The sequence below is a fragment of the Canariomyces notabilis genome (assembly GCF_033297395.1).
Source record: "Canariomyces notabilis strain CBS 508.74 unplaced genomic scaffold N656scaffold_29, whole genome shotgun sequence".
Taxonomy (NCBI): domain Eukaryota; kingdom Fungi; phylum Ascomycota; class Sordariomycetes; order Sordariales; family Chaetomiaceae; genus Canariomyces; species Canariomyces notabilis.
The window spans coordinates 107,792-120,369 of record NW_027041851.1 but is presented as its reverse complement, the minus strand read 5'-3'; the positions used below and the strand labels follow the sequence as shown (position 1 = coordinate 120,369).

General features: G+C 52.4%; 3 protein-coding genes across 3 annotated transcripts; 2 read left to right on the top strand and 1 right to left on the bottom strand.

Annotated features, from left to right (window-relative positions):
- Window positions 1–1,828: 1,828 nt before the first annotated feature.
- Window positions 1,829–2,376, top strand: N656DRAFT_374363 (uncharacterized protein). The gene has a single exon (XM_064809427.1). It carries the CDS (start codon window positions 1,949–1,951, stop codon window positions 2,243–2,245), a length of 297 nt encoding a protein of 98 aa, XP_064666352.1. The 5' UTR covers window positions 1,829–1,948; the 3' UTR covers window positions 2,246–2,376.
- Window positions 2,377–3,738: 1,362 nt separating this feature from the next.
- On the bottom strand, window positions 3,739–4,783 carry N656DRAFT_792262 (uncharacterized protein; the record flags this gene model as incomplete). The annotated part of the gene is made up of 3 exons (XM_064817058.1): window positions 3,739–4,080; window positions 4,142–4,539; window positions 4,600–4,783. 3 exons carry the CDS (start codon window positions 4,781–4,783, stop codon window positions 3,739–3,741), a joined length of 924 nt encoding a protein of 307 aa, XP_064666351.1.
- Window positions 4,784–7,777: 2,994 nt separating this feature from the next.
- N656DRAFT_374090 (uncharacterized protein) lies at window positions 7,778–9,020 on the top strand. The gene has a single exon (XM_064809426.1). It carries the CDS (start codon window positions 7,959–7,961, stop codon window positions 8,595–8,597), a length of 639 nt encoding a protein of 212 aa, XP_064666350.1. The 5' UTR covers window positions 7,778–7,958; the 3' UTR covers window positions 8,598–9,020.
- The last annotated feature ends 3,558 nt before the right edge of the window (window positions 9,021–12,578 follow it).

The following is a 12,578-nucleotide window of genomic DNA, read 5'->3' as shown; positions in this document are numbered from 1 at the left end:
ACGACGGTGGTCCCATGATAAAACGACTGTGGTCTGGAGAGTTTGGCCAATTAAATGGGGTCTTGGCACCGACTTCCTCCTGCCAAGCCATGAATTCCCTCTGCACCAAAATCCAACATCGAGGTACCATTTGTACTTCGCAAAAACACAACATTCTTCGGCCTCTATAAGCACGAAACTGGATATAGCTATTCGCGCGAACTACAGCTTTCTGTGTCGTCAAAAAACGGGGTAGAATTTGCAAGTTTGAGAGTGATACTCGCTCTTCCAGTGTGGGTAAGGCTTGCACCCGACTACAGTCGTTTTTTCCCTGGGACCACCGTCGTTTTAGCGGACTCGCCTGGAACTTCCGACAATCTATCCCAGGCCTTCGGGAGTTGCTGCCTTGATGGCTCCTATTCGCGGAGCATCTCTTGGTCTGAGACATGCATAGACGAAATGAGCTTGACACCGAGTCACGGTTGGATTTGGCTTAACGCCCCTGTGTAGCCTCGGTAACGGACCCGGCAGCATGGGTAGCGGGAGGTTAGCGTCATGATCGCCACGGCGCTGGCGCCACGCACACGCTCTTGTTTCAGCCATTCTCTCATTCCCAGTCACGTTGATCTGATCTTCTGGGGAAGACGAGGGATAATATGTACGCGTACGGTACTCCGTACGTCTAGGTAATTACCTATTGTTCAGACTCCCTTTACTGGGCAATGCTGCTGGGCGTTGACTTCAATCCCTGAACAACGTACAAGTACCTGGCTTGAACCGGTGTGCTGCGTTTCGAAACTTCTTCCAAAAATTCCTCTTCAGTCTCCGCATCTGAGGCCCACCATAACTTAGTCTCCTTCGTAATACGAATAACTAAACGATCGGTAAGAATAATAATAGCTCAAAGATAATAATGTGAGGGTTGGCTTGGGGATCGATTCCTCTTGACTTTTCGGCACTGTTGCGATCTGAGAAGAATAGTGTACCTGGTAGGCTTGTCACGCCAATCCATGCATATGATCTAAGCGGCATGCTCGGCGAATGTGTCGTCCGATCTTTTGCGGTTGTGAAGGAAGGGATCCCAGGGGTTGGGTTTGTTGCTGCCTGTCAAATATGTAGTGTATACAGATACCGTATGTGGCGATCAGTTGAAACAATAGATCTTGAGAAGTCGTCGGGGGACTTCCGAGACCTGCTGCGGGGCTGACGCAAACTTTCTCCAGCTTTCCCTGCTTTCTGTGAGACGAGCCATTGGAGGTAGCACAAACAATTGATGCTTCTCGAAGCATTTGCGGCCCGACCAGTCGTATCTCTACTCTGAAATAAACCGTACAATGGTCGTTATGCGTCTGTTTCGTATTCTAGAAGTCATCGATCGGTCTTGGATTGAGAAAGGTGGTCGTGTGCTGCGCAAGTCCCGAATCTTCCACCATCTCGGGTATCCCTCCTCGAAGATTGATTGGTGGAGTTCAATCAAGACAGCGTTGATGGAAAGCCAAGTTGGATCTACACGCAAACACCGTGGAAAGCATGTGACTCCTCATCAATGACGTCCCATCCACTTCAGGACCGCACGGGACTCCGGGAGACTTGCCTTTTCCTGCACCGGCCGGCATTGTGATTTGCCAGCGCCGCCTCTTCACACTCGGTGCGGTCCGGCACACGAACATCGGCCACCCACCACCCCGAACTCTGATTCGAATGTCCTGCGAATAGCAGCAACAGCATGCGCTGCTCTGCATGCGGCCACAAAACGTGTTGATCATCGACGTCTGTCGGTCCGGCGCCCGTCGCTCGCCAAAAGGTTCCCAATTGAGACTGCTGCGTTTCTTGGCAGAGCCAACCGTCAGCAGTTGATCGACAGTGATTGACAAAGTTGGAGGGTGTGACGGTGGGGAACCCGTCGACGATCAGCTGCAGATGCGGCCGAACACCGAACAACTCCTGAAAAGCAAAAAGCCAAAAAAAAATGACCGAATGTGGGAAAGTGCCAGATGCTCAGAAGGAGCCAGTGCAGAACAGGACTAGCGCACGCCAGAAGCGCGCTAGAACAAAAAGTGCCAATCTTGCATTGCCAGAGACATTTCCCATGCAATTGAAAAGCCCCGCAAGGAACTTCTTGGGGTATGGGAGGGGTTTATCACCTCAGGGTCCTCGCATCGACTCAGCCCACCTCCACTTCACGGACATTGAGATGGTTTTTGGCAACAGCGGATGCAGATCATCTGCTGTCGTCACCTCCCGTGGCGCCGTTGACAGCGGTTGACTGCGTGTAACTTGCTGTACTGTACAACCACGGCGCACGGTGCAGCGGTTCCGCCGCCCTCGTCTAGATGATAATTGCCGAAGTTAGTTACCAACGCCCTCACTCTCGACTGAGGCGTACCTACTAACATGGTGACGGTCTTACAACTAGAAGCTATTTTACCGCTGTCACCTGGTTCACTCTGCACTACCAAAAAACGTCGAAAGGACTAATGGTGAGGTCTACAAATCCCTTGGATTTCCCCCTTCGCATAAGCAAACAATCTTTCCGCAAGAGCCCACCCGAAGAACATGCTAGGATTCTGTGATCTGCGATCATCCTTGTTTCCGGGGTTACTAATACTGTAACTTGGGAAATAGTGGCACGTATGTACATACAATACATTATATGTGTACTGTACAGTACGGAGTACACTAACACTAGAGGCAGATCTATTTCAGCCGACATTGATGGGCTCCGCTGCTTTTCTTTAGGCCATGCCCACTACCGGATCACAAAATGGCGGTCTGGAGGGGAATAACGATTTGCATGATGGCGATGTTCGTGTCATGGCACCGTCCGTCTTCGTTCCAGGTGCTCGGGAGGAAGAGTTTGCTGTAAATATCCTCCAGTAATTACAGACGCAGGCCCCAAACGACCAGTGATACCTTTCCAACTTCTGTCAAGGATTGGGATTGGGAAGAAGGGGAGGCGGCAGATCCCTTGGCCAGCATAGAGCCAAGTTCGAAGTGTGTTGTCTGTGGTAATTATGAAAGGCAGTTACAACATGTGCCCTCCCTGTAGAATGTAGAAGCATCCATTGGGACGCCCCTTTTTCGAAACCGGTATCATTGCCACGGTACTCAGTACACAAAAGGGTTACAAATATTGTCAGTCGCAAATCTTCATGCTAACCATGCAAGTCAGGATTCCACGGCTAAAGCACGGAGTTAATCTTAGATTTCCCGAAGGCAAGCGTGGGTGCTTGTGTCTTCCCGAAGCAAACATACTTTTCGCCCGAGGGGGCAGTTCCCAGATCTATACACATTATCTTGTTCTCGAAACATTGCCAAATGTATGGAAAACAAGAGTGGCAGATCTCTTCAGATATAGCATGTTCATATAAGGGAGAAGAGAAAGAGCCATAAAACGCCCATGTAAATGCTAAAGTGGCCGCAAGCATCCCAAAACCCATTCGCCGCCGTCGACGCCACGCCGTGAGGTGGAGAAGGCCAATGGATATTCCCCGTCAACCCTGCGCCCACCATGCCCAGTGAGAATAATCCGAACAAGATCCCTTTGTCATGCGCCAATGGTTCGTCTTTGGAAACAACCCGCCTCGATCTATGACCGACCGCCAGGGAAGGGAAAAACATTAGAAACTAAGAATACCGGATTTTGTCATTGTATAGTCGTCGTCGGTCGTTTTATCCAGTACCGCCAGGGTCCCGGATTTACTGGAGAGCTCGTGGATGGGTTGAAGGGCCGAATTAAGAGTGATGGTTTTGCAAAACTCAAGCTCTGGCACTGCCGGCGCTTCCTGTGCTGCTGTTGCTACTGCTATCAAGGTTGTGGCAGCCCCGCTCGTGTCGCTTCATGTTGCTCCGTACGCTGAAAGCCTTGCCGCAGCCAGGAAACGGGCATTTGAAAGGCTTCTCGCCCGTGTGAGAATGGCTGTGAATCCGCAGTGAACTCGGCCGGGAGAAGGCCTTGTTACATGTTTGGCAAATGTACCGATCTTGACTCTGGGAGAACGAGGCTGCCGATGAAGGGGCGATGTAATGATGGTGCTGCCAGGGGTTGGCACCTGGCCCCGGGGCAAGTGTCACCGAGACAGGCATAGGTGGGGGGAAAGTCTGAATGCGTTAGAAGAATTGTTTCTGCTGGGAGAGCTAGCAGGGACGTCCAACAACTCACCTGAGGTAGAGGCCGCTGGTAGTAGAGACCGGGCATTTGCGGCTGCGCTGCGGCAGCCTGGATCGGAGGATAGTAAGAGGGCATGGCGGATTGGCCCAGATACGCCGAGGCAGCGAATCGGGGCAGGTATGTCGAAGCCTGGACCGAGGCTCGAGGGACGGCAGCAGCGGGAGCCATCTGTCGAGGTTCCGCGTCCATTGGACCCAAGGGTGGCGTCGTCTCGAAGTAGTAGTTGGAACCATTGGAGACCTGGCTCACGGACCTGGTGGACGGCGAGTTGTAACCCTCAAAGGATGCATCGGAAGACATGGGTGGGCTCGGCGGCAGCGCCGTCTTGGCCATTGCTTGGTTGCTGTAGTGGGACGAATTTGGCCGCGTCTCAGCCTTTATTGCTTGCGCTGAGCAATGACATGTTAGTATCGAGTTGTCTTGAGATCCAGTACGCAGGCGGTTCATACATTGCTGTTGAGACTGAGGCGACGTTTCTGACGTGGGAGATCCTTGGTCCGCCAGCCCAATGAGGTTTGAGATTGATGGCAGCGAGCACTTTGAGGTCTCGTCCATTGGCGGCGAGGGAGGCGGAATGTAGCCATAATGCAGGCTCTGTTGGGGCGCGTGCGCGTATTGCGTTGTAACTGCCATTTTTTGTGGAGTACGCCAGGCCTAAGACGGGCGAGGTGATGGGTGTAGTGATTACTCGGGTTGGTCGGAAAGGGCTGCTCTTTGATGACCCTTGACTCCTACTGGATCTCGCATACAATGGCAACGGCTCGAGCTAATCGCTCTCGTGAGGCGGTAGGTTGTCGAGGTCGTTGATTAGGGTATATCGAACGCCAGCTAGATAGACTCGGAAGTTGTCGAGAGGTTCTATGGGATACAAGTTGGCAAATCAGACTGCAGGAAGAGTGGATAGGATTAAGTACTAGGCAGTAGTAGTGTGTGTGCATCGAAAAGAAGCTTGTTGACCATCTTGGATGGGGGAGACGCCGCAATTTGTACCGTCAGATCTCCCGCGGGCACATCCCTGGGAAGATGTGTGGATGATGTGGATGATCAAGCGAAAATCCACACGAATCCACAACCCAGTCGATCCCCGGACCAAGACGGTCAGCACTGTCGCAAGTCGTTGTGGGTCTGACCGGCGGCCTTGGGGTGCTGTGCCAGACCAGGCTTTACGGCCCACGGCCGGCGTTGATCAGAGACACCCCTGCTCACCACCTGGCTGTCATCAACATTCGGTACGGATACCTGGCTCATGTCACGGTATATTACCGTAGGTAAAGTACACAGTACATGAACATACGTACAGTAGAAATGCTGAAGTGCATTCCGAACTTATAGTACCTGCTGATATATGTAGTAGTGTAAGTTACAGTACTGGTTTGGTGAGTAGGCACACTGTGACATGAGGCCCGAGCAATGTCGGGTCCATGGCCGGCTCTGCATCTTACAGATCTGATTGCCACTGATCTACCGAGTCCAGACGTCTGACGCTCATGCCAAAGGCAGGCCACTTCGAACAAGCCAATGCACTTCAATGCCCGCCGGCTGTTATCATTGCTGAAAAACGTAGTAAAGTTCAACTGTACCAAAGTGTGCGTACGATTATTGCGTTCCTTGGTTTGTCTTGTGGGCGCCAGCTTATTGCAGGTTGATTTTTTTCTCCCTCTGCTGCAAGCCTGCCGGGGCTCTGGCAAGCCCACGGACCATATTGCCGGAAACGGATATGCAGCCGGATCAAAGGCTTGGAGTGTGGAGGAGTTGCGGATCAGGTACAAGTACGTATAGTACGTACAGTACGTACCGCTCCATCCCTTGCCCGTCAACGACGCTCGAGCGTTTTGGTACCGGGACCCCTGGTTGCGGGCCCCAGGCAAACTTGAGACGAGCAACGACTCCGGAGCTTTGTCGCTGGATCACGGGTAAGGCCACCAGGGGTAGCGCGCTTGGTTCTTGCTGTGACCGGATTGTTGAGCTGATCTTATGCCGTTCATCATGATGCTCTGCAAGTTGCCACTCAAAACGGGTTGTTTTCTCCACGCTTCATCAAGTTCACTCCCAGGGCAGCTGCCGGATCGTCCGTGGATTTTTTGCTTCCAGAAAGTCTTCTGATCCGTCAGGGACATCCCGCCGATTTCCCAATTCATCTCTCTGCTGGAGATCATATCTTACACACATGTCATGTACTGTACATTACCTCGATTTCCTGCTCGACACGCTATGGGCCTCGTTCCGGATGTGCTGCCGGGAAAATTATCATCTCTTTCTTCTAAGGAGGTGGGCGGCGAGCAAGTCAGGCCAGAACAATGGCGCGATTACGGCATCGGCTGGCTGAGCGTCACGTAGAAGTCCTGTTTCAAGGGCACGATGTCTTTGCTGCTTGATCCAGCGAGCTGGGCGGCTTAAGTAAATAAGGTATGTAGGTACATTACAGCGCGTTTGACAAACACCAGTCACTGCTCGGGCTGCGAAAACACGAGAAGTTGTTGAAGCAGTTGTGCGTTCAATGACTTCGCAGTCATCCATTCTTCGCGGATTAAGGTTGTCCAGGCCAGGTTGCGCCCCGGCTCCTGGAGAAGAAAGTTGCCGCAGCTCCTACCAAAAGATGGCTTCTGCACGAACGGTTCCGTGCTCCAGGCGCGTTTCTTGAGAAACATACTGGCGGTTCTCGGAAACAAAGGCTAATAAAAATCTCGACAGATTGGTAACGGGGTTCAGGGGTCCTTGATCATCGAGACTTTTGTAGTGTAGATGACCAGGGCAAGAGACGGATAGACAACAGTCTCGCCTAGCCCCGTGTCTGACAAGCTGCAGGGGCCAGTAGAGATCTCGAGGATCTCGGCGCGAAGATCAGGGCCGGCACGCTGAGTAACAATTAACATTTGGCCCTGGGAGGCAACTGAGACTGAGCAAAGAAGGGTCTGCCGTGCCACACCTCTCTGCCACACCTATGGCTTGCCTGGTCGGCCGGCTCCTCTCAAGGCATGATTGACGGGATGGAAGTTGTCACGGCATGTTGGTGGGCTGGCATCGCCTTGACCTACGCACCGCCATGAGGTAGGGTGAAGCTACTTGGGATGACAGTTCTGCAGAAGCAGGCGAAGCCTTGAGCGGCTGCAGTCTCCCGTCCGACATGAGGTGGAATACCACGCTCATTTCCCCCATGCCATTTCATCGCTGCAGTCTACCACACAGTACACGCAGGACAAGACACGGGGCAGCGCTATGATGCTCAGCTGATGTTTTAAGGTTTCGTCGTTGCCAAGCACCCATGGCGACACGCCCACGCCGCGCCGGGTGCATGGGCATCCGGTACTTCAACTGTTTGAGCATAGCAGTGTAGTTAAGCTCCGTAGAACTCCATACCAGATATAGACAGCAAAGGCGGGTTTGTCATGTCTATACTACAGTAGAATGTTGACAGGCCACAAGATGAAATCTCGTTTTGAGCAGGGAAGAATGGAACTTACAGGTTCAACAGGAAAGGCGGTTTTGAGGTTTAAGGGTAGTGTTAAGGTATCTCGAGTCTGCTGTCTGTAACTTCAGTTGGGCTGCCCTCTTTACCTATGGTATTGACTGTTATACAATACTATGCAGTACCCCAATGTTATAGTGCTACCATCGTAGATACCCGGCTGGTAACCTTACTCAGGGGGCACCTCTTGCTCCTGCTGCCCTGGATGCAGCTAATTACATCCATCTTCACCAGTGTACCTACCTTACCTTAGGCAGGTAAGTGCTTGCAGACACCACAAGCTGTTGTTTCTCGGGTTGATCTGGCAGGAACAATCCACCGTCCAGGTGAGGATCGAAGTCCATGGAAACTGCGATGACTATACTACAAGAATACCTACACCACATGATATGCACTGTGCATCTGATCATTCAGTCTCAACACTGGTTTCATGAATTGAATTATCCCGCTGTGGCGCACATGCCTCAATCCTCAACTTCGGTCATGGTGCTACCATTAATGGCAGAGCAACTCCGATCAGCAACATCCCAACTTGAGCTTCCGCAATATCAACCCTCGATGTGCAATTACCTTACAGTAGAGCGCCATGGCTGGGCCCCAACGGAGGCCGTACCCGCCTGCACCCCGCAACAGCCCGAATTTCACAGCCACCTAGACGCCCGCCAAAAGCCGTGTGCTCCTCGCCGGCTTCCACATTCTCGGTTCGAGGGTAGCGAGGTTCCAGGCCTGCTATTAGGCCAACTCTGCGGCGACTTGTGGCACAGAATTTTGTCCTCCCTCGGGAGGCCATATCAGCCCAGCCCGACCTTCCCCAGACCGGCCGTATTTCTTGGTCCATGCTCAATTGTGACAAGCTCGCTTTGCCGAGGAGGACGAAGATCACTTTTTTCTTTCGGCATCAACAATCAAATCGACGCAGCCATATCAGTGATATCACGTCCAGGGAACAGTAGTTCTCGGTTGTCAACACGAAATTTTTGACTCGTGTTCCGGAATTTTCGAGAGCGCCGATCCCACCCTCAAACCAGAAAGAGAGAACCGGATATGTCTGCCCGAACTAGGCAAATTAGGGTGCGGCGTGGAGACCGTTTTGGGCTTCTCTCATGGACAGATCTGAAGACCAACAATGTTCATTCTTGAGCCTCGTGTGCGTCTGCGTATGTACTCCATAAGTACATACAGTATCTTCAGGCAAGCATTGTGCCACGACGACGGCAAACCGCTAGCAAGAGTCATGATTGGCCTCGCCTAGCCCAATTCCGTCGTTTACATTCCGCGGACATGGTAAAGGTCAGAGGCGCTGTACGGTAAGGAGCGGCTGTACTTCGGAGCCTCTTTGATTGCTCGTCTATATGATGGCTGGTATAAGCCAGCCTTTTGCGCTTCTCCTTCCCAGCGGAGGGTCACACTGGATGCCTTGGCCCCCTGGAGCAATACCGGTTTCCCAAACGGATATTTACCCGTCTCGCAGGCGATCGACGTGGCGCTGCGTTAGCGCCGCTCGCTTACACTAGCGCAGCGTAGGGAAGCAGGACGCAGTGGAGTGATACCACTTCAGGAAAAGGCCCATGATCGACGAGCGTTTTTGACAATTCGGGTTCGGGAAATATGCCACGCTGCAGTCGCATGTCAAGCCATCAACCAGCTTCCCTTTTCGGATTTTTCTAGCCCAAAGACGTCCGTGAAGGAAGCTGGATCGCCGTCCCTCTACCACGGTTCTGTTCCTCAGCTTATCCACCGACGGTTTTCTGCCGGCTTGCTCGTCCAAAGCTTTCTTCGCTGCCTGCGTTAGCAAGCAATCGTCCGTGCCTTGGATGGAGTACTGGTAGCTACGGATACTGAGCGGTCTTCACTTTGTATTAGTCAACCCACGCTGACCGCCACTTGACCAGGGGTTCTGAGCATCCTTTTCTCCATGATACCGTAACGTTGATAGTTGCACGTACTCTCTGCACCAGCGGCGGAGCGAGCGGACGGGGCCATGTCTGGATTCGATAAGGGAAGTGCTTTGGAAGATTTTGATGTCTCTTGATTCCTGTGACTGAATGACGAGCCGTCAGGGATCAGTTTGTTTGCTGACCGGCTCATTACCTACTACTATAGTACTTGTATCGTGAAATGTGAAATCTTTGGTAAAAAGCTCCCCTGGTAAAACCGTGGGGAGCTGCTGGCAACATTGGATCAAGGAGCTGATAATGTACAGTACCGTATTGTAGTGTAATTCCGTCGTGTAGTGTATTCGGAGTGCAACCTGGAATACCGTTTCGATGCTTCATTGTAACCGAGACAAGCCCAAGGAGGAATAAAGTTGTAGAATCTGTCGATCACTGCATTGACGATCCCCGCGCAATCCGAGAATCGCACACACGTAGTACTCCGTAACTATTTTGTATAGACTACCGCTGTGCATAGCAAGCCGCCACAGCATACAATAATTGAGGGAGACGAAAGGTGATTTGTCGAGTTGCTGCTGTAGTCACCGCAAGGCTGCAAGCAACGATGTCGGGAACAAATCCTGGGCTGACGTGAATCGGGTGATATTGATGCCCATGCCTTGACATCTCGATCCTGTGGGCACAGGAACTAGGTACACCACATATCGTTCGTTCCACCCTAACCTCTCACGCCTCGGAGCTGCAGTAGTTAGGTCGATTCCTCTCGCATTCTGTGGCGGTTCTTTCTTTTATGGTACAATACGTTAACGTTACATGGTAGTGCAATATTCTTGCACTTCCACAGCATAGGGTCATTCTTACGCACACGGTGTTGAAGAAGCAAACTCCATGAGCTCCCCGCAGACATTCTGGACTCGGATCTTTTCTTATAGCAGCCACTCGGATCAAGGCCTAGCCAGGTCCCTGTCAGGCTGTCAGCAGATGGAATGTTATATTATCGATCCGCGTCCCAAACCTGTGGCTTCTCGGGTGCGACGCCAGTTCCGGGGGGCTTTGTCCAAGGATTCCCCGATGCATGGTAGTGCGATGGGCGGTTTATTATCATCCCACAAAACAGTCGTCTCCTCAACTGCACCGTGGCGCCCAAAGCTCGATATTTGCCGAATAGTAGTGGGCACACTCGAGGCACACTACTAAGGATTAGGATTTAACGTGATGCTGTCCACGTGTTCTGAAGACGGTTTGGACCCGAGGGGCAGTTACTCTTACGGCCTTCGGGCGGGATGCTCCGCGAGGATCTGGCCCTCAGAGCTGCTGTGCCAGATGATAGTACAGTGGTCAATTACTGTACATCCAGTGCTGGGGTCGTGTGAAATACAAGACTCTACGATCATTCCGAAGTTGTCTACGTGTACAAAGCCCCTGCATACGACAGCAAGAGGAACCACCTGTCGAGGAAGTTCACACAGTACATGGCCGGCGGGAAGAAGGTCGGCTGGAGTTGTATAAGGTGTCGCTCATGCATACCTACTGAGCATCTTCTTGGTACGGGGGCCCTTCAACCCCTCTTGAAATATCCTCGATGATGCTTAGGGATTGCGCGGAGAGTCTTTCAAAGTTCCGAGCCGTCCTCTCTCCCAAAGTACCGGGTCAGCACCATCAACATAGAATCTGATACATGAAGCCAGCCCTAGCATTGTGCTGGCGAGCTATCATAGAGGAACAGGAGGGAGATGGTACTCCCAAGTTTTGTGGTTACATGGCCTCTTTCGATATTGCAACTCTGCAAGCCCTGTCGGCACATCACACTCAGCTTTTTGCTATGTAGGAGAGGAAGTGGGCGCGCCGGATTCACGAGACATGGTCAACCAACCGGCAACAACGCGGCCTGCCTGTGCCGCCCACCTTTTCTCTGATCCTTTTGCTCTCTGCTAGCTGCGAACGGGGAGGATCAGCGAGTAATAACAAAGTTGGCACTTAGCTGTGCCGGTCCTACATATGACAAGGGCTCACCCATCCTCCCTTGCCTCCCAAGTCCCTGGGAAGGTTAGTGGGCCGGCGGCGCATTGGCGGTAGATGGGTGGGATGGCCGGAGTCAGCCCCAAATCGGGTAGTTGGTGTGGCAGACCAGTGAACACCCAAGTCCTTGGTTTTCGGACGTCATCTGGAGTTTCCCACGACCCGAGATCGTCCCAGAGCCGAGATTCGACGGTGATGAGGGCGATCATCCTTCTGGCGAGACGTGCACACAACCACTTTGTTGTGCCGTGGCCTGCCATCCGAGTCATGTCTGCTTGGGAGACGAGTTGGTAGATACCTGGATGCCGTTCGCTCTCCGGCTGCCGAATCAGGTGGCTGGCCGGCCAGAAGGGAGTCAAACATGGTGCCCGAAGTCGCAATTGCTTTTTCCGGCACCTTTCCTACCCCCGAACACGGACTTGACAGACCAGGATGGAAGGCTGTCCACCCCAGAAACAGCAGCTTGATGCGACTCTACCATTCCCGAACAGTAGACAAGTCGAACTCAACTAGCACATGCCGGCGCCGGCACTTTGATTAACGTAACCTGACTGTGTGTGTTCAAGTTGCAAAATGATCTTGTTGCATACCACATATCCGTACAGGAAACACTGTTCAATGGCGATGACAACTGTGACAAGGCACTGCCAGTCCATCAATGATGGCAAGCTTCTCGAAGAAAGTCCGGAATTGTACTCGGCTTCCTGCTCGACGAGTGCCACTCTCGAGTCTTGATCAGCTTCATCGAGTCGGAACTTGTGTACTGTACTGTGTGGAAAGTCAACCCCCAAGCTGCCAAGACCGTTCTTGAGTGAAGTTGAGAGGCTTGAAACGGTCGGAAGGCTCATGGAGTGCATTTTCCTCCGCAAGGATGCCTATTGGCCCATCTCTGGCGCCGTTTCGCGGCCGTTGCAAGAAATGTCTCACTTTTTCAGTTTGGCTTTAGCCTTCTCCATCCCCCAGCCCAGCCGTCAAACATGGACCTAAAATCCCCTGCCAAGGGGAGCATTCAGATCGACAATCGCGATCCCATTGACGCTGGCCATCC